This window comes from Gymnoscopelus microlampas, assembly GCF_963454915.1.
Source record: "Gymnoscopelus microlampas genome assembly, chromosome: 18".
In the NCBI taxonomy this organism is placed as follows: Eukaryota; Metazoa; Chordata; class Actinopteri; order Myctophiformes; family Myctophidae; genus Gymnoscopelus; species Gymnoscopelus microlampas.
In genome coordinates, this window is record NC_139955.1 from 34,628,881 (window position 1) to 34,650,286 (window position 21,406).

General features: G+C 43.1%; 1 protein-coding gene across 7 annotated transcripts in view; it reads right to left on the reverse strand.

Moving 5' to 3' along the window:
* Positions 1 to 138: 138 nt before the first annotated feature.
* Positions 139 to 21,406, reverse strand: part of dlg3 (discs, large homolog 3) — a gene marked incomplete at its 5' end in the record, with an annotated part of 122,487 nt that continues 101,219 nt past the window's right edge. For 6 of the 7 annotated variants that reach the window (XM_084041895.1, XM_084041894.1, XM_084041900.1 and 3 more), the window contains 11 exons: positions 139 to 3,564; positions 4,150 to 4,241; positions 4,355 to 4,467; positions 4,934 to 5,106; positions 6,105 to 6,206; positions 6,341 to 6,391; positions 7,380 to 7,421; positions 8,945 to 9,044; positions 9,663 to 9,738; positions 10,754 to 10,930; positions 15,214 to 15,328. In XM_084041895.1, the coding sequence (XP_083898021.1) occupies positions 3,458 to 3,564; positions 4,150 to 4,241; positions 4,355 to 4,467; positions 4,934 to 5,106; positions 6,105 to 6,206; positions 6,341 to 6,391; positions 7,380 to 7,421; positions 8,945 to 9,044; positions 9,663 to 9,738; positions 10,754 to 10,930; positions 15,214 to 15,328 (1,148 nt within the window). In that variant the 3' untranslated portion in view covers positions 139 to 3,457. Of the gene's footprint in view, positions 3,565 to 4,149; positions 4,242 to 4,354; positions 4,468 to 4,933; positions 5,107 to 6,104; positions 6,207 to 6,340; positions 6,392 to 7,379; positions 7,422 to 8,944; positions 9,045 to 9,662; positions 9,739 to 10,753; positions 10,931 to 15,213; positions 15,329 to 17,113; positions 17,380 to 21,406 lie in introns of those variants that run through there. The other variant, XM_084041897.1, reaches the window with a different exon arrangement.

A 21,406-nucleotide genomic window follows, 5' to 3' on the forward strand; every position in this document is an offset into this window, starting at 1 on the left:
ACATTACAAATGTTAGGATAAAACCTTTGCCTTAATGAATTGATGAGATCGCTTTAAAGATCAAAACTTTCCAAACCTACTTGTTGAACTCATTTGAAGGGGGGGGGGGGGTAAATAAAGAACACATTGGAAATCATAACCGAGTCACATATTTTATTATTTTCAAACAAATAAACTCTTGTCAAGTCCCAAAATAAAACCCAAACAAAAGTCGCAGGACTGTGTTCCCTCATGACTAGGACACGGAAGACCATGAGGCCATGTGTCCTGATAGGCTGTACCACCTGCAGTGACAGGAAGGAAGCTACTGTACAATCAAAGGGTTCATGTTTGCAAGCACTTTACTGCACACTTAATGTGCTGTATCATAAACTCTTCACCCGCAAAAGGACAAACAAGAACCCAACCCCGCCCCGCTCTCCCCTCCCAAAAAAAAAAAAATAGTGTCATTTCTCTCTCATCGAAACAAGGCCCTCATCAATTATACACACACAGAGGCATTCAGGCTCCATCTTGTTAGATTACACCACAAACCTCAATGGAAAGAGTAAAATGAAAATCAAGTTCTTTGGGCTTTGACATGGCTGACTGAGGTATGAATACCACACACATTGTTAACAGTCAGCTGTATTTCAACTAAACACCAGAAGACCAATTCTAAACTTCTAGATGAGATATTGATCAATACTCCTGTTTCCTGTGATATTGGTTGTGTAGGTTTCTGCCTGCATCTCGTAATTTTTTACAATATATATATATTTTTAGAAAATCTATACACCCAGACACGTTCCACAAGAAATCACATGTAGACAGGCCCTACTTGAGGAAATTGACTTTCCAACTGACTAGTTAAGTGTTCCAATAGGCATCTGAAAAGATTTGTCTATAGAGAAATACCAACAATACGGCACATTTGTATGGAAATTATATCTCAGAATAGCTCAAAGTTTACTTACCTGACATTTGTGGTCTATAAAACAGGTATGTCCCAGTTTGTTTCACACATGCATGAAGCACAGGTGAGGGGAATCTGTTGGGGGCATATATTTACATTGTACAGCTACCACACCCTTTGAAACAGTCTGCAAGCAGTTTATAAATGGCTCTGTTCCCTTCGGTTATTCCCTGAACTCTGGTTTTGACACAGGTAATGACAGCTGGTTTAGCAGTGGTGCCTGGCAGGTGTTCACACCTGTTCAGAAAATGCCTGCAGGTACAGCTGCTCTGCGGGATGGAGAGCAGGGCGACCCAGGGGGCTAGGTTACCACTTCCTGTTGAGTCTGGCTATCCAAGGAGAAAAAAGAAAATCCCCTTTTCACCCTCTTCAAAAGCCGAGGAAAATAAAATGTTCACAGGGGGTCAGGGGGCCACAGTATTCCTTCTTCATCTTCAACGAGTCAGACATGTCCCCTCGCATGTACACATGAACACACAGTGCCAAGTTCCCGCACAGGAGGATGAGGCAGGTCAATTGAATCCTGTTGGTACCACACGGCCAACTCATGCAAGGGCTACCGCACTCGTAGTCTTGAGAAAGCTTCACATCTTACAAAAAAAGGAGACATTAATACATCCTCTGATTAAACTGAAAATGCCTTTTGAACTAAAGCCCAATTAATGCTTCGTCGCATGACGAAAGAGACAGCACCATCGGTCGTCCCTCATTCACATTTCTCTACTATGAACTCACTGTGCATCCATTCAAAGTGGCCCTTTCAGTCACAGGGGAGGAAATCCTATCTGTACGTTAGATTCCTGAGCTGGCCTAGCTCACCCCACACATACATCAGGGCTCAACACAGTGCCTCAGTACCTGCCCAGAACAAATTAGCAAAGAATGCATCGACTATATATAGATTGATACACAGAGCATATAGGTTTTAATCAAACCCATCTTTAGTGTTCTCTTGGGTAAAGGGGGCAGGGGGGACAATTGAAAACAAGTTATATTGACTCTTTAATTGTTTAGGACATCCAATACAATTAATGTCTTGTTCTACCCGTTTTAAGGCCACCGCCACGGTGGCATACAGGACAGTACCATGTGACCATTCAATCAGAAGAGAATCATCTTGGAAGGCAGAGAGTGTAATAGGGTGGTCTGCTGCTCAACATGAGTGAGGAGGCTATAGCTATCCAAATTGGAATCCAATAGGCCAACTCTTCGATTACAGGAAGGGTTAAAATACAGGTGAGAAAAGGTGCCCCACAGAGATGGGAGACTCTGCATTTTATCTATTGCACGCAAGTCAGGCCCTCCGGGAAGTGAACACGAAAAGGGGGAAAGGAAAAAATAACGTCATTCCCTTTTCCCCTTCCTTCATCTTGTCAATTTTGTGTAGCCTTCCTCACAGAGAACAGGTAGTCACAAAACAGAATTTGTATTTGATATAAGGCAGTTTGGTGTTTTGCAGAGAGCCCAGTTACACTTCTCTAACCTCCGTCCTTTACACAGAGCAGCTAAAAACCACGAGCGAAGAATCCCACAAAAAGGGGAAAAATCATAAAAAAATAAAACCAATGAAATGAAATCTAACAGCCCTCCAAGTAGACAATACTAGTGAAGTGTAAAATGTGTAGTTTTTAATATGTAGTAAAATCTCAGGATTTTTCTTTTATTTATAATTTTAATCGTGTGATTTCATCATAATATAAATGTAGATTCACAATGCACGTCTTTCCTTTTTGTTTCTGCCTCCCCAACGTGTCTTTTATCGGCCGCGGCAGGGCAGCTGGCAGACCACCAGAACGGCAAGCTGGTTTGTGATAAGCGGATCACCAGTTTTGTAGGCTTTCTCCACTGATTTCCTCAGTCGTTATAAACAGGAGAGATGACTCCTTGAACAGTACCATCAGCTGGGCTCCAGTCCTCGTAGAAAAACCCAACCACCTTTTTAATTGGTCTTCACTTCTCATCTTGCGTGTCTTGCGTGTTTTTCATTTTCTTTTTTTCATTTTGAACATGTGATGAACATTTACAAAGTGTTCCAACTTGGTATGATTTGTCTCTGTTCCCCTTGTAACTTCAACCGCCCCCTCCCCGAATTCCGACTCCTCTCTGGAACTCTGTAAAACATTCTGATCTTCGAAGTCAGTCCCATTTCACCCAAAAAAAAAGAAAAAAGGGGAAAAAAAGGATTTATTCCTCCCCCCCTTCTTTTTTTTATGACAAATTCATTTGGAATGGCATATCCAGTCTTGAATGGATTTGTTGAGAAACTCATGCAGGGGGGTGTGCACAGTCACAGTAATGGTGATAAGACTTCTTTTTTTCAGTAGAGTAACATAATGATGACACTGAAATTTGATATGAAACATATCTGCAAAAAAGGGGGTACGGGTATAAGGGGGGTCCGGGGGTTTATATGGGACTGGGTTGGGTCTCTGGTAGACAGGGACAGGGTCATCTACACGGAGGCAGACGGGCAGGGCAGGGGAAATGGGGCCAGCTGTGAGCTCAGAGCTTCTCTGAGGAGGGGATCCAGATATAGGGACCAGACTGCTCCTCAATGATTAGCTTGATTTTGTTGTATATCTCCTCTAATGAGTCACCCTGTACAATGGCTGTGGAGAGAGAGAGAGAGAGAGAGGAGACACGTGTGGAAAGGTGTTAGATGGTCACATCTGAACTCATGGATTAAAGCAAAATGAAAAATCACGACTGAAAGATTGTGTCCTAATGTGCGATTTGTGAAACAGTGTGAAAAGAGCCCCCCGCACTAGCGCAATTAACGCAGTTACGTAAAATGATGATGTTTTAGTAATATTGTTCCTGCTGTTCTACACACTGGCAACCAGGTGGAAAAGAAATCACAGATTGAGGCTTTAACATTTGCTTTTATGAAATATCCCAGACCATTAGGATTTCATGGAAGATACATCTGCACATATTGCTAGATTCACCACTTCAAATGCTATTATCTTAAAATAATAACAGAAAGTAGCCTATCTACAAGCGCATGGAGAGCTTGTAGATATGCTACTTTCGCTGTGCAACATGCTTCCATAGAAGACTTCGATAGAAGACTTCTATGGAATCCAAATGACTGAAATCTGTCGTGGTGACTGAGAACTTTCATCCATGTGAACTGCGGCGTTACTTGTACTTGTGACCTGAAGCCAAATACAGTGGAACCTAGTCGACCTTACCTGTGAAATACTCTCCAAATTCTTGTTCCAGCTTAATTGCCTTGTCAAAGACTTTATTGGCCTGCTCATAAGTCTGCCTCTTATTCATTTCCCTGAAAGACACGAGAAGAAGACACGGTTACTTATTGCAGACAATGATAAAATATTGTTGAGAATTCTCTGACAAAAACAACTCATTTTTTACATGTCAAAGTGTCAAACTCACATTAGGGCTTCAATGGATTTTGGTTTGATGAAGATGGCAATTGAATATAGTTGTGCTTGTTGCAGTCGCTTTATAGCATTCCCGGACACATCCAGAATGCAGTGTTTTCCCTGCTGCAAAAACAAAAGATTGGACAAAAGATTGGATTCTTTCCCATAGAAAGGTGGTGTCATTCACTGCCGCTTTTTCCTTTTACTCCTTTGTACATATAGTGTGTTGTATTTGTTTATGACATGTATTATTGTGTTATTTTTATGCCATGTTGATGAATTGAATATACATAGGACCACAATGGAAGTCCCACTTCTTTGTGTTATCCTTTTTTAGCCTTAATGTCTGCACCACGTGTTGTTTACATTTTTGACTAATACGGTTTTCAATCAATCAATTCTATATGTTTTACATTTGTCAGGAACTCGACAGCTGTTTTTTTATATGCTGCAATTATCAGCACTGCACACTGATCCAACATTTTCAAATTTCACAGAAAGCATGTTACGTTCATTACAGATGGTCCACCTCCCCCACAAACCCAATATAGTCCACCAATCTTGGGGGAGAAATATGAATGGTATTTACCCTCTCAGCCACTGCTCTGACGGACAGGATGCTTGTCCCGTAGAGGTTTTCGTTGAACTGTCCTGCCTCGATGAACTTGTTGTCCTGAATATCTTTCTCCATCTGCTCTCGCGATGCGACAAAGTGGTAGTCCTGGCCATCCATTTCATTCTCTCGCCTCGGACGAGTCGTGTCTGCAGAGAGACAAATGAGACTGATTATGTATACTATACATTTACATGTTTGATATCTTCCTTGCACAAGAGACTGTGATATTCAATCACATTTTTGTTTTTTTAAACACAAACCTCATGCTGCTTTCAAACTAGCAGTGACATAAGCTACAAAATGTCCAAGCGTAGTCAGGCAAACTGTAGCAGAGTTGCTGTTGAAGTGTTGCTCAAGCCACACGGCGTACATGCATTACGCGTTTATGTATAAATGAATAGGGTACGTTTAATTAGTACAGGGACATAGTTAATGGCAAGAATAGGTTTTCCTTCCATTCACGGAACGGAAGAGGAAGTGTGGGCAGAGAGAAGGTGAGTGGAAAAGGAAAGCAAAAACATGACTGATTGACGCTTCACTGCGTCATTGGAACGCTGAAGAAAGTTGAAACCAGATCAACTTTTTTGTAGCGCATCACGCCCGTCAAACAGCAACAAGTATCGGGCGTCAGTTTGTAGATTAATTTGTCTGTCTTCCTTTGAAAAGTACTTGTTGCTTTGTCACTGCCAGTGTGAATGCAGCATTGTGTACATTTGATAGTGTCCCGTTATCTGACTTTTCCGTTTCTTTCTATATTTTTAGGACTGCATTTTGCGACTGCAAATTGTTGCAGCTTGTGCTGAAACTTATTTCACCAACTCTTTTACACCTGTAACAAAGTCTAAATTGATGTTATTTTTTTTAATATACAGTATATATATATTTTGGGGATTTTCTGCCTTTACATTGATAGTACACAGTGGAGATAGACAGGAAACACGGAGAGAGAGACGGGGAGTGACACGCAGCAAATGTCGACGGGATCGGGATTCGAACCCGTGACACGCTGCCAGGCATTAGAGCCTATATGTGGTATGCGCCTGGACCGCTAGGTCAGCCGGCGCCCTAAATTGATTTTCTGATCAATTCTTCTGTGACTTTTATCATGTGGTTTAAATAGTGATAAAAAGCTTCATGAACTCACGAGGGACGCAGGACCCAAACTTGTGGGGGAACTCCGAGATGAGGTCATCGTTTATTCTGTCCTTCATCGGGCCGAGGATGATGACGGGCCTCGTGTAGTGGACTGCAAGTTAGTTAGTGGGAGGGGCGAGAGAGAGAGAGAGCACATGTGAGAACACACAACACACAAAACAAACGCACAGTATGCGGTCTCTTGTCCGTTCTCTCAAACCAGTGACAGTGGAAGGTTTCACTTACTTTCTTGTCGAATGACTGGCTCATAAGAGAGAATCGTGTCCTCCTGGCCCTCTGTTAAAACAAAAAACAAATCAAATTCAACATTAGATGGTGTTAGTGGATAAAGCCACATTTGTGCCGATACTATATATAATGATCTACTCTTCAAAATAGCAAAGATGTTTTGTCTTCTGTTAAAGCAGCACTGTGTAGTTTAGGGTATCAGTGGCCACTTTGGACACAAACAACATGGCAGCCAACGTATTTGACTTCATTATCCAAGAGTCTCTGCAAGTATGTCTGGCGAGGACACTGTGATTGGCCAGTCTTCGTTTTGACTGTCAGTTCTGCCTTGGTGCCTTGGCAAATGCCAGGATGAAACTCATCGTCTCCCCAATACATAGTAATACAGTCAAGCCCCTAACAGGGACCCCCCTGAGTCTATACATTTATGGAAGGATGATTAAACATGTAACTTTATAATTTTGTGGGACATAATATGCTATATGGTTATTAAAAAGTTACATAGTGCTGCTTTACAGACACTATCACAATGTGATTCCTTGTTGCCGTAAACTAATAAAATAAAGAAAAAATGCACACATTAGTATATGCTCTTCATTTAGGTTGACAGTCTCTTAAGGTAAGGTGAGGTTATTTCATTTGGTGTGTCATGCACCAAAATGTGCCCATCCCACATTGGCTTACAAGACACTACAAAACATAACAATGCAGGTGCAATAACATGACATAATGAAAGGGAAAGATCAAATGTTATACACTTCCACATGACAAACCAAATATTAACACAATCCTCTTAGAGATTACATCTATAATAATATAACGTGGGCATATCTGAGGCGATAACAAGCCATCAAACACAAGGCACCCACTGATTGGTACAGTAAGCTGTTGGAACTGGAAACAGATTATTTAAGTCTACATTAATTAGACAAAGGAAACAAATGAGGACATTCTGCAGACAATTAAAGGAAAAGCCTATATCTAAAATTATGATATATATGATACAAATGGCATAAGACAGGTAAAAGGGTCTCACTTGAGCTGCTTTCACTGTCGCTTGTGTTGGATGTCAAGCATTCTGGGAAGGATAAGACAAATGTTTAGGTTGCAGATCTCTTCAGTGATAAACACCTCCAATAAAAATTTGCTCAGTTTTCATGCAGGTGAAACATATTCTCACTCATCTCAGAGCTTTAGGGAGAACAAAATAAGTCCCTGTCCTTTATCAACTAGGCCTACGCTAGTAAAAGGAGGAAAGAAAGAAAAAGCAAGGAAAGCAGAAGTCTTGCTTGGTGCTGCGGCTTTTTTTCTGCCTACATTGGGGAAGTGGTTTAAGGGTGCAAAGCAATCAGAGATTAAGCACTTCCTGTGACACTGTCCCAAATGACCGGCCGTTCCCTCGCCAGTGTTTCCTTCTGCTAGTTCTGGGTCTGTAGCTGCAGATTCTCATGGTCAGGAACGGGCCAAAGAAAACATGCTGGCTGGCTACATTGGAGGGAGTGCAGGCAGATCAGGGGGAAAACTGGAGGGAAAAGCGTCTCAAACTAGGCATAGGAGCGCCCTGATGTTTATCCAAAAATGCCCTGCTTTACTGCGACCACCCCCCTGCTTGTGAGGATGTTCAGACAAAGCCTAAAGCCTGCTCTCACCCTTTGGGATATGTGTCGTATATCCATTGCTTATTTGTGAACTGAATGCAAGTAGGTGGGTGCATGTCATGTGTGTATGCGTCTGAATGTGTGTGGTTCTTAGCCATTGCCAGCTGGGTCTGCAGTGACAAAGCATTTTGCTCTGAGCTCAGGGGACAGCTGCTTGACACAGTACAACCACACACTTACTCAAACTCTTTGATCCATAAAAGTCATCGCTTAACCCTGGGAAGTCCTAGGTGTCCCGACAGGTGAGAGCAGAAACCAAGAGAAGAGAGCAGACAGGAAGAAGAATAGGTGGTTAGTGAGAGCTGGGAGAGAGAAAAGATGGAGAGAGCGAGAGAGAGAGAGAGAAGTGGTATGTGTGGATGTGTGCTCGCCTTGCCCACCAACAACACATGGCTCTGCACTGTGCTCATTAAGCCGGAGCCCCCCTTCCTTTATTCATAGTAAGCCAAGGCCTTTCATTTACGCTGGCCCAATCCCATTAAAATGGGATTGTGACCCGTTAGTGTTAAAAACTTCAGTCCAATTAATAAGATTCTTTTGTGGCGGGTCAGGGACTGACTGTGGAGGATTGACTGGGATTGAGCGGGGGCGTAACATAGGCGGCAGTAGCAGCACAGTGTTATGAAGGCCTGGTGTTAATGCAGACAAAAAAAACACACACACTCTCACACACACCTGCCAGCAAATACAGACAGACAGACAGAGGACAGACACCAGAGAGTCCCCGCGACTCAACCCCTAGGGCTGGGTGTGCATTGGTTGTGGGGTCCTTCTCTGGGAGCATGAGAAGGGAGCGACAGTGGTTGTCTTCAGTATACAGCCCACTGTCCATCCCCTGGAGGTGAGCGGAGAGATGAAAAAGTGGGGAGACAAGGTTGAGAAGCGTGAAAGGGTGAAGGAGGAACGGAGACGGCACCCCCTCGGTCACACAGCTGGTACTCACGTTCAGACTCCACCAACTCCTGCACAATGTTCTCCTTGCTCTTGTAAAACGGGAACTTGCGTGAGAGGTTGAAGCTTTTTTTGCGCTTTACTTTGACCGGCTGCTTGGATGCGTGGATGAAGGAGGAGGGAGGCAGGACGATGATGAAGAAAAAAAAAACAACAACAACAGAATGGGTTTCAATGAGGACGCTAAACACATGCAAATACATGCAAAAAAAAAAAAAACGAAATGGAAAAGTCTGATACACGTCAAATAATGAATATGACGAGCAAATAATTGGGGTGAAAATGAATGACAGATTCAGGCAAAGGGAACATGCATCATATTTATACTTTAAAAAATAATAGATCTCATCTTGCATTATGGATAATACAAACATAGGCATTTTGTAAATTTACAAATTCAACGTGCCAGAGTTTTCAAACAATGACATTTTTAATGCCACAAAGCACATGATGCGCTGTGGCATGTATGGAGATCTTTTGTCTTCTCTGACGTTTTCTGAGTAAAGCTAAGAGATCTCAGTAATTTGAGCCCTCTCTGGGCTTCCTTCAGTGAGCAAGTGCTGCTGTCCTGTTCCCACACTCAGGGGGGAAGTAGGCCATCTCCCTCCCTGGGAGCCCAGAGGCAGCAGCAGCCGCAGCAGCTCTAACAAGAGGCCTATGTGCCACCGAGGGAAGGGGCAAGAACCCATGGCTAGCCCCTCCACACTTACCCTGTTTGATTCAATCATGCCCGTCCTGGCGTGGAATTTGACCGTTTTTAACCTGGCCCGCTCTTTTTTCTCCACTCTGCATTGGAAATGAAGAGACAAGGTCAGACTTGTTGTTCCTCAGGGGCCAAACAAAATGAGTTGGGATTGTGCACAGTGTTGCCAGATTATGCGAGGGAAATAAGCAACCAGGTCGATGAAATCAAGCCCAAATGAAACGACTATAAGCCCATGAGCACTTTAAACTTATATACTGTACATCGGCTATTTGAAAATAGTCGATCTACAAGATCGTCTATTTAAAAAAAATCTTGGAATATTTTTGAAATATTGTTAACACATTGACTGCCATCGGCTAATCTCAGAACGTCCATCGTAGTGCCAAGCAATTTCTTACCTTTTTTGTTTTTTTGATTCCGTCATAGGCCCCGCTAAATCCGTTTAAAATCCGCGTTCATTTGGTTCGACACAAACACGGGACCCGACCGAACAAAACGCTGAAAACCGTGCGGCGATCCGACACTGCATTCTGGAGAACGAGAGGAAAACGCTAAAATGGTGGATGCGGTGAGAAAAACAACAAGCCAGAGATAATGGCGTCCAAAGTTGACCGCTAGACAGGAAACGGAGGCGGGAGAAAAACCGGAAACAGTATTATTTCGTTTCCGGTCCGCCCACTTCGAGACCGGAAGTGCAAAAAAAATCCGGAATCTGCACCTGCACGATTTAACATGGGAAAACTACGGGACTACGGGCTACGGGAACGGCAGTTAACGGTTGGATTTAACGGCCCGTAGGACTACGGGCCTGGCAGTGGATGTGTTAATGTAAACTGGTATGGGGGTCCCGGGGACAAAATATTTTCAGATGGGGGTCTGCGGCCAAACACATTAAAAACGCAACAAATATTTACAAGAGACTTTACAGAAAAAGTCTCTTGTAAAAAGTTGCTTATAATAAGCAGACATGGCAACACTGGATTGTGTGTGCACACTGTGACAGTCAGGAATAGCGTTAGCATAATGTGCCCCCGACACCCGCCCCCAGCCCTGTGGCGTTTTGATGTACGAGGGGCGTCCGGGATTGGATCGTACCGTTTCTTGCTTGGAATGACCCCGATCTGCTCGCTCTCGCCATGAGGCGTGACAAGCCTCGCCTGCCACCACTCGTCGTCCGATGCGTTTATGACGTGTAGGATGTCACCGTAGGAGAAGCTCAGGCCTTGGCTGGGCAGGCAGCTGTCTCTGGTCCGGTCGTAGTCAAACAAAGCCCTGCACACAGACAAGGAACAAGTCCACACAAGGTTATCAATATGCCGTCTCAGGTCATATGGCATGCTGCAACCACGTGCCTGTGAGGCGTCCTATATGTGACATTTAAAAATGCTGTTACTAGAGACAGACTACCCGTGTTTACAGTGAGGACAAAAAAATGTTACGACAAAGAACGCACTGTCTGCATGTGCCACTGCCACTACCTTGTCAGACAGGAAAACCCACAGCATTTTACACTGTATTAATACCTGCTTTACAGGTTCCGCCGTCCTCTGACCTACCAGCCCATATCTACAGGCCATGCATATTATACGATCCAATGGAAACCTCTTTAAGGGGGGTGCCAAAAATTCCTCTATCCAGGAAAAACCTTGACCACTAGGAGGGGGATACCGCAGGCAAAGTGCGTTTTCTCCTATGGCTACACACAAAGACTTAAACAGCAGCCCGAGTGAGCCGTGCTCCTGAATATAACATAAGATGCCATTTGGTGGAAGCTTTCATCCAAAGTGTCTTGCAGAAAGAATTCAGTGCATTTTTAACATTGGCAGCCTGAGTGAGAATCAGAGCAAAAGGCGTAACGCTGCTAGTGCCACAAAACAGAGCTTCTGAGCTACAAAGTGTGGGAGAATAAGCATGGGTTACATGCGTGCACGGGTGTGTGAGTGTGTGTGTGTGTGTGTGTGTTCTCTGTGCACACACCTTAGAGGCTTAACGCCTCCGCATTCCTGAGGATGGGCCGGGAGGAGGACATGGCAGCCGCCAGCTAACTAGACCACTTTTTTCCTGCATAACTGTGGGCTTAGTCACCCACACAGGAGCAGGCTAGGCACCGCAAGTCTCACAGCAGCTAGACCATAAGAAGGCCACTCCCCTAAGCCTATAGGAAATTGAGTTACACACTTCTATACGCTCCTATATCGTTGCTGTCGGGCAGAAACCTCCTATCGCCATATTTTAACTTTTTGTGTTTTTTTGGTAAATTAACGCCCTACTTGATCATACTACAGCGTCACACAAAAGCATCAAAAGTAGCAGATCTGCAAGCCTGAAATGGTTTTGAGCTTGTACATCTGCTACCTTTGCTACCTTGAATCCTGAAAAGTAGCAGTTTTGGACATATGCGGTTTCCACCTGACAGAGACGATATAATCCTTCTGATATACATTTATTGCGGTTCACTGGTTGACAAGACGTATCGCATCCGCATGAAGGTAAAAGTGCAATTGATCTCTGCCCCAAAAGGCTTTTCGTTATAGCTAAGAGTAGAAGTTTCAGCACTCACACGGGGCCCTGGGTTTGAGGAAGTGAAGTGAAGTACATCCTTTAGCTGGAAATACACTGTGAAGCACTTGGGTCTATGGAGTTATATCACAACTTAATCTTTTTCACCCTTGACCCTCCATGGTCCCTTCATGACTGATTTCATCTGAGCAGTGGGGAGCCACCTGTTGTAAATCAGCTTCCATTCAGTCTGGCAAGCAGCCCAAAGTGAGATAACATGGAGCCAAAGGTTATGCATTATATAAAGTGGGCTCCTGAGTGTCATCAAAACAACAATCCAATGGATGGGACAGGAAACACTTGTTCATCAACTTCTTTGACAGTGTCAACCTGTTGACGCAACTCAAGTGTCAACCAGGTAAATCGCCTATTACCCTGTAAACTAGGGCACAAAACCAGTAGAATATCGGCCTTGCATCAAACCATAACTAAGTAACATATATCACATGCTATTTGTGCAATAGGGCCTTGTTGTGAAGGCAAGTGCTTAAAGTGCTTTTTTTTTTTTTTTTTTACAGAATTACAAGCATATGGGGCTTTACTTAAGCCGGGCATTTATAAGACCAACAATACGCAAATGCGAATTAGTCTGGAACCTCCGAGTTAGTTTTTGATTTCCAACGGGCACAGACCAAAATGCCTCTGGACACAATTGGATGGACCTATAAATAGGATTGGGAGATCCTTGCTATTTTCATATCATGATTCATCACCACAAAAAATCGATAACACACCCTCTGATCACCAGGGGGCGGTGGGAGTTGGTGGGTGGTGTTATATATGGTAAAGATTTACAATGCACAAGGTTAGAGGAATTATGGTAATTGGAGTTGTTTTGAGATGGAGTTGGACCTGAGGCTTGCAGAGAAGGATAGATTTATTTGAAATTTGGAGTTTATTTGTTATTGAGAAAGTCTAAAAAACAAAAGACAATTTACTGAAGTAAATAATCGTCGTTGTGATGTAAGGGGGAGTTACATCACAGCACGTGGATGATCTTCAAGTGTCTAAGAAAAACACAACCACTTTTATTGGTAACATTAAAGGTTTTACCCAGGCGCATATGGTGACAGATTCAAATGATCGATTTAATAACAATGTCTCCTCTACTCAAACAGCAGCTCCCTTTTAAAAGTCAGGTGTCTGTGCTTGGTGTAACAACATCACAGCATCATTTTACGTTTAACATTTATTTTATCTTTAATCACTATCCAAATCATATCCATATGTAGCCGCAAGCAACTCTTAGATCCTATTTTTTAATATCTGGAATCTAGAGTTGCAATAGCAACCCTTGACAGCCCATACATCCAAACATAAAAGTCCTATGATCTGATTGTAATAAACAACGTTAAAACTCACCAACATTGCAGCTGTACGGAAAGCTTAAATTATCCTCTTTCCATCTGCAAAGTGTTTGTTTCATAAACATCCACCATAGACATGTTATGAGCTACTTTCTGTCAATAAATTCCATGCCGTTGATTCTTTTTCTAAGTGTTGGTGTTTGGAAGCGCTCGTGGGACATCAATCAACGGTCCTGCGTACAGCAGGCCGTTGCATAATGCATTATTGAAAACGAGTGCTTCCAAACTCCAACACCAATATATATAACATGTCTATGGTGGATTTTTATGAAACAAAAACTTTGCAGATAGAATAAGGATAATTCAAGCTTTCCATACATCTGCAATGTTGGTGAGTTTAACATAGTTTAATACAATCAGATAGGACTTTTCTTTTTGGAACACAGCGCAACTTTTGTGTGAGCAGGCATATTATGGAGAGCAAAGATGCAAAGGAAACAGAAAACGAATATCTCTGCCCTCCTTGTTACTCACACCGCTCCACCAGAACCATTTCTAAATGCAGATTCTGGATATTTTTATAACATCACTTAGCTCTGATAGTAAATTAGTCCTCTGACCTACCAGCCCATGTCTACAGGCCATGCATATACTACGATCCAGTGGAAACCTCTTTGGTGGGTGCCAAAAATTCCTTTATCCAAGAAAAACCTTGACCGCTAGAAGGGGATACCGTGGGCAAAGTGCGTTTTCTCCTATGGCTACACACAAAGACTTAAACAGAAGCTGAGTGAGCTGTGCTGCTGCCAATGCCCATGTTCTTCTTCAAACTCAAGACACAGTCTGAAGAAGAACATGGGCTCGAAACGTCCCTCCGTGTTTATCTCTTTGAGTTAAAACAAAGTAAAAAAAATAACATTATAGAGATAATATGATACTGTAGAGCTAAGTTACAGTAATTTGAGTTACAGTAATTTTAGCTTCAGTTCGTCGAAACGAGCTGGGTGGTTGTAACAGAGATGCGTAATGTGTTGGTACCCGGACATATTGCTGAGGTCCCTAAGGCATTGGTTCTCAAAGTGGGGTCCGGGGACCCCCAGGGGTACTTGAGGGGGTTCCAGGGGGTCCCCAGCTAAATTATGGGAAGGAACCAAATGGACCCTTATGGGTCTGTAACTCTGAGAGTGTACAAATGGAACCAAATGGACCCTAACGGCTCCATTTGGTTCCATTTGTACACTCTCAGGGTTAAATTAACATTGATTTTACAATATAAATTGGGGTCCCAGAGATATAAATGCCATGAAATGGGGGTCCGTAGCCTCTAAAGCATGTCAAACTGGGGGTCCTTGAAATTAAAATGGTTGAGAATCACTGCTAGAGCCATAAAAATCTTCTCTTATGGGGGTCCCTGGCATATCTTTTCAAATGGGGGTCCGCGGGCTAATATGTGTCAATTTGGGGGTCCTCCTTGACATGAAAAAGTTTGAGAACCACTGCCCTAAGGTCCCTTAGGGAGGTCCTTAACTGAACAGGAGCGGGGCCAGAGCATTTAGAAATGATCTATCATAATCGTCTGGTTCCCAGGCTAACTTTATTTGTTATGAGAGGGAGGTTTACTCGACCATGGAGCTCAGCCCTTGATGAGGTGTGTGTACGTGTGTTTTGAGGGATGCGTTCGGTCTGTACCTGACATAGAGGGAGCGCTTCTCGCTGGTACGCAGGGAGCCCGATCCCGAGCTCATGCTGCTGTTCATCATCTGCTCCCTCAGGTCGTGGATCTTGGACTCAAAGCGGCTATACTCTGCACAGACACAAAGCACATAGCAAAAACACGGGATCAGCACACAGCATGCATTGAAGTACACACACAACATAATCCCAGTTTCAATATTGTTTTTTAGATATAGGCCCAGGCATGAAGTAAGCTGCTGGCTGGTTTGAATACATAGGTAAATATTTTTTGGGGAGGGGTGTCCATGTTCACTTGTCCTTTCCTCGCCATCATCAAAGGAGGTCTCTGTACGCCGGTGAGCCAGTGGCTCAGAGAAGGTTCAGCGGCTCCTTTCAGCCTGATTAATGACCCTGGGACCAGATGGAGGTTTATCACAGATCTGCCCTCACACATCCAGTAATATCTCATGTCAGGTAATTAATTATGCAGATTAATTAAGTTCAACATGGACTCTTTAGCGTGGTTGAGGCGGTGCGGCAGTGGGGGGGCCTCCAACAAGTTTGAATGGATGACCATTTGTCATGGCTGTGTAAATCCAGTTGCTGCTGGGAGCTGAGGGATGATATATGAATCCACCTGGGCCTCCTCATTAAGAATGCACTCATTAGCCGGCTGTGTGCTGCTCTGTGGCCGCGCTGCTAGAACAAGCTAGGCAACCAACCCATACAAGTAGACGCCACGGCTAGAAAAACAAGCCAACCAACAGACTGAGCTAGAAAAGCAAGTACGCTAGCTGCTGCTCATGTGAGCAAACAAAAGAAGACAGGATCACACGATGGGGCCAAAAGCAAAAATAAGTATCTAAAATTTTAAGTAATGAGGGAATATAATAATTAGCGCAACAACTATCGATTATTTTCTTAGCGATTATTCAATCGGTTACTTTTTTCGGTGCATCAAATAATCGAGAAGCGTGTTTTTTTATTATTCTAAATATTTTGTTATAATCAACTAATTTGATTAGTCTGATTAACCTCTCAAGCCCAACTTCATATAATGTGACCGGTTGTGAGCTTTTAATTTCCTTTTTTTATTGATTATTTTTCATAATTGATCAAATTGATTACCGTTGCACTCCTTAAATACATTGATTTCCTTCTTCCTTCTGTGTCACAGAGCAATTAGTGACTAGGCCATTTTGTTGCTGTCGGGCAGAAACCTCTCCATATTCTAAATGAATGCCCTACTTGATCATACTACAGCGTCACACATATTAAGTATTAAAAGTAGTACTTTTGCTACTTTTGCTATTTTTGAATTTGAATCCTGAGAAGTACCGGTAACAGTTTTGGACATATGAGGTTTCTCTTTCCACCCGACGAGACAATAATATCATCCGACCAGTCATTATAGCTTGATTACCTATTGTGATATCTTTAATTATCATATAATGAGTCAATAAAACAGAACCAATCTTCGAGAATATCACATACATTTACAACGTCTCTTTCTGCTGCCAACTTAAAAAGCCTTGGGATGCCTCCTACCCAGTGGTGGAAAGTAACTAAGAACATTCACTTAAGTACTGTACTTAAGTACAATTTTGAGGTATTTGTACTTTACTTAAGTACTTCCAATTTCCAATACTTTTACTCCACTACATCTCAGAGGCAAATATTGTACTTTTACTCCACTACATTTACTTGAAAACTTTAGTTACTAGTTACTTTTCAGATATAAATAATGATATAATGAAACATAAATTAACCACTTTAAACCTATTTTAAACCTAGGCTATTTTCAAATATTTAATTCTGGACTTTTACTGCTAACAGAGTATTTTTATATTGCAGTATTGGTACTTTTACTTAAGTAAAGAATTTGAGTACTTTTTCCACCACTGCTGAGTCCTACCTTAAGGTTTAATCATCCACGGCTGGCAATACTTTCCCATTCCAACATGAAAAGCAGAGATCAAAGTCCAGGTTCTGACACAAAGTGCACAAGTAGCAGCCTTGAAAATATAAACAACCATGCCTACAATGATTACTTAGCAGAGGTTTACGCAGAATTCCCCCCCCCCGGAAAAATGCTGGGTCAGGTGTGAAAACAGGCTTCAAACGACCCCCCCCCCTTGGTCTGCCGACCCCCCTGGCCGAAACGAAACCCAACAGCGTGGACTGAAAGCAAACAGAAAAGAAACCACACCTCGGGCAGGCACTGCACTGGTCTCCACGCCCTGCTAACCTGCAGTAAGGGGTTAACAATACTGAGCCCGAGTGACACAGCAGCAAGGTGAGGTAACACGACACCACCACCTGACGGCCGGTAACCCGGGGCAACGTCCCGGCGCTATCAGGAGCAGCAGGTACACTGCATGTGGAAGCAGCCACAGAGACTGCTAGGTCCACTGGGTCTCACACACACAGGAGGAAGGGGAGAATGGAGGAGCACTAGAGGAAGCAAATAGTGAAAGGAGGGGCTGAGGGAGAAGACAAAGCCAAAGCTAAATGAAGAGAGAGACAGCTCAATGTCCTGCTTCACAATAGCAACAATTGTTGGCTCCGAGCAGTGGGTGGTGAGACAGTGGTGTAAAGTAGCACAGGTGGCATAGCTCAAAAGCTTCCCCGGGCTCACATTCCTTGGGGCCTGGAGAGAGACCCCATAGTGCAGATCCCAAGTGCTCGTGTCTAAAGCAGTCTGGAGAGAGACTGCAAGAGCCAGGAAGACCACCCTACTACAGACCCCCTTCCAGCTGTTGGCCTCTACAGGAGCACATGGAACAAGAGTCAAACAAACAGCTGTAGTGGGCCATCAGCAGTCAGCCCCGGCTCGCGTCGGGATTTGGGTGGAACCTGATACGTGGGAGCCCTGAATCCAAGTCATAACAGAGGAACAAGCAGTCCTCAGATCACTGACAGTCAAGACACACATGCTTACAGCGCTGGGCGTCAATCACCCAAGTGCAACACGCTCATTTTGAGATGAGAGGAAGAAGACAGCAAGGAGAGGAGGCTAGCCTATATTATTTGGAGGGACCCACAGGAAGATGAAGAGGAAGACTGAATAGAAACTGGGTCATTACTACAACACACTTTGCCACTGCTTGTCCTCATTAGTTGTGCTGTTGTGCGGCATTTCATTTTTTATTTTAGGGGTTCGTCTCGTCACTTCCATCGTGATCCAGGTTATGCAACGCGGCAGGATGTACAAGTAACACGAGAATGTGTTATGTTCTGGCTTCAGCCCTGGAGACCAAAACAGTGTTGGAAACGGTTTGACACTTAACTTAGCGTTTGCGTCCTGGAGCGAGGCTATATTCTTCCACTCGCGCATTTCCTAGGAATTGCTGTTCCGCTGAATTCTGCTGTTTAAAATCCAATTCCGAAGCTATGGTCTCATATAAATACATATTATCCATGTTTTGACATGGTCAATTTCCTAATTTCAATATAGAATCTTACTTTAACTAGTGTCAACTTCCTCACCAAGCATAATATTCAAAGTCCTGTTTCTGATCAACTGCGCAAGCGAACCCATGATGGCATTTATATTTTCAACAACTCCTAGTTTCACACGGTGATGCAGGTGTTTTTGAACTTGGGCAACTGCCTGCACACTTCCAAACAACATGCATATAGTTTATTTAATGTATTTATATGAGACCATCGCGTCAGAATTCGATTTTAAGCAGTGGAATGGCACTTCCTGGGTAATCTGCTAATGGAAGAATATAGGCTCAATCACTCCAGGACCCAAAAAGGTTAAGTGTCACACTAAAATGTGTGCAGCAGGCATTGGTCGTGTGCATTTAGTGCCGCTGCTGGAGGTCTGAGGTTTCCTCCGATGGGCCCCTCCTTTGCTACCCTAAATGCGAAAGGTCTACTGTAATTACACTCCTTAAGAGTAGGACTGGGGAACATGTGGATGCGGCCATGCTCCCCTTGTTTCCATTCATTCCCAGCTCATTCTGAGACTTGAGTAAAAAAAAAAGATTTGGTGATGCTCCAGTGAGCTAATGAGGGACGGGGAGGGCTTCCTGCTGTATCCTATGTGCTTCAACTGTGGCTTCATGTAGTGTTCAGTGCTGCTGGCCTTTCTTCAGAGGTCTGTGGACGGCTGGGCCCCGGGCCCCAGAGAGTACTCCAGGCAGCTTGCCCGCCGCCCGGCATGAAAAAAAAAAAACGCTAAACACTTCACTTCCTCCTTGACTGACTGGCCTCGACTATAGCACGCTGGGGTCTCTCCCAGTGGTGTAAAAAGTACTAACATTTTAGCACTTAAGTAAAAGTAGCAATACCACAATATAAAAATACTCTGTTACAAGTCCAAAGGCCTGTGTTCAAAATGTTACTTGAGTAAAAGTACAAAAGTATTGGCATCAAAATATACTAAAAGTACCAAAAGCAAAAGTACTAAAATGTTTGAAAATAGGAGACCTACAAGCGCGACACTTTGTGAGCTTGTAGATAGGCTATTTTCAAATAGCCTACATATAAAATAGGGCTAAAGTAGTTAATGTATGTTTTATAATATAATGATTTATACCTGCAAAGTAACTAGTAACTAAAGTTTTCAAATAATTGTAGTTGAGTAAAAGTACAATATTTGCCTCTGAGATGTAGTAGAAGTAAAAGTACTGAAAATTGGAAATACTCCAGTAAAGTAAAAAATACCTCAAAACTGCACTTAAGTACAGTACTTGAGTGAATGTACTTAGTTACTTTACACCACTGCTGGCCTCTATAGCACGGTGGGGTCTCTCTCCCGCTCCAAAGCCGGCAAAAGACGTGTGTCACACAAGCGCGCAGTGTGCCAGCAGAGTTATTGGCTACAGATCTTAAGAACATCCGTGGGGATGCAGGAAGTCAATCATTTGCCAGTAGTACTCATCTGACTCATCTGTTTAAACTGGTTAAGTATTGTCGGCTCACACAACACACAACCACATCGGAGCGTCCTTCACTGCCCTACAAAGGAGGCACAGTGCTGTTGGAAGAGCACGATTTGGTGCAAAAACAATGACTCCTTTCAACCAAAACAAATATTCGAGATGTTGCTTGTTTAGTGGTGGCTTTTAAGACTACATGAACTTAGATAAGAAAGCAGCATTACATTCAACATTGATAATAACTTTTGCAGGTGCACAGAGAGAGCATAAAAGTTTTTTTTTGCAATATTAGGGAATTTGACAGGGATCTGTTTTCTTACACAAGATTCGCCTCAGTGAGCCCATTTTGTTTCCTGTCCATTTATATGACATTGGAGAATTATTGGAAATGTTCTAAGGTTTATGTTTTATTGAAAGCAAGAGGAAATCTGAGGGTCTTGCTGCAACCCAAGTCTCCCACATTCCTCTCGTAGTCCAACCTGAGAACATAGCCTAGCCATAAATCTCATAATATCCTCCTCATTGTTGTTGTAACATGCTGCTGCAGAAGCCCAAATCCATGCATGTGAGAAGCTTCAAAGCCACTCGACAAACAGAGTAAAACTGTAGTGTAAATGACAAGATGAATATCCATTAACAGACAGCCCATATATGTGCAGTGGGTTGTGCGACGTTTCTTTTGACAGAAGTGCCCGCATGTAGGATTACCGTTGGGCATAGACCATAACTCACTGGTTCTCAATGTGGTGTCCAGGGACCCCCAGTGGTCCTTGAGGAGGTGCCACTTCCAGGGGGGTCCCTAGCTAAATGATTGATACTTAACAAACCAAATGGACCCTTTTATGGGTCTATAGCTCTGATAGTGTAGTGTACACACTACAAACTGAACCAAATGGACCCTAAGAGGTTCACCCATAAAAAGGTCAATTTGGTTCCATTTGTACTTAACACCTTACAAGCTCACAACAAGGAGTTGCGTTGTGAGCTTGTAGATCTGCTATTTTTGGTGACTTGATTTATTTTGTGTAGAGTGAGATAAGAGTGTACCAAATGCACTCTTTACAGTCCGTTTTATCAAGTATAGAGGGTTATCACTTAAGTGGCACTGAATTTGTTTGACAGAGGACAACAGAGGTCAAATCTCCACTATACGATTATTGTGAGTGTTTTTTTGTCACGATATTATTGTCCCATTCCTAACTGGCATAGCCAGCTTCAAGAGTGGCTGTAAACTTGAAAGGCTTAAAGGAAGCCAGGAACTCTGGTACAGTACTCTTGAAATGTTACACCACTGAACAATTGAGTTCACACTGGTG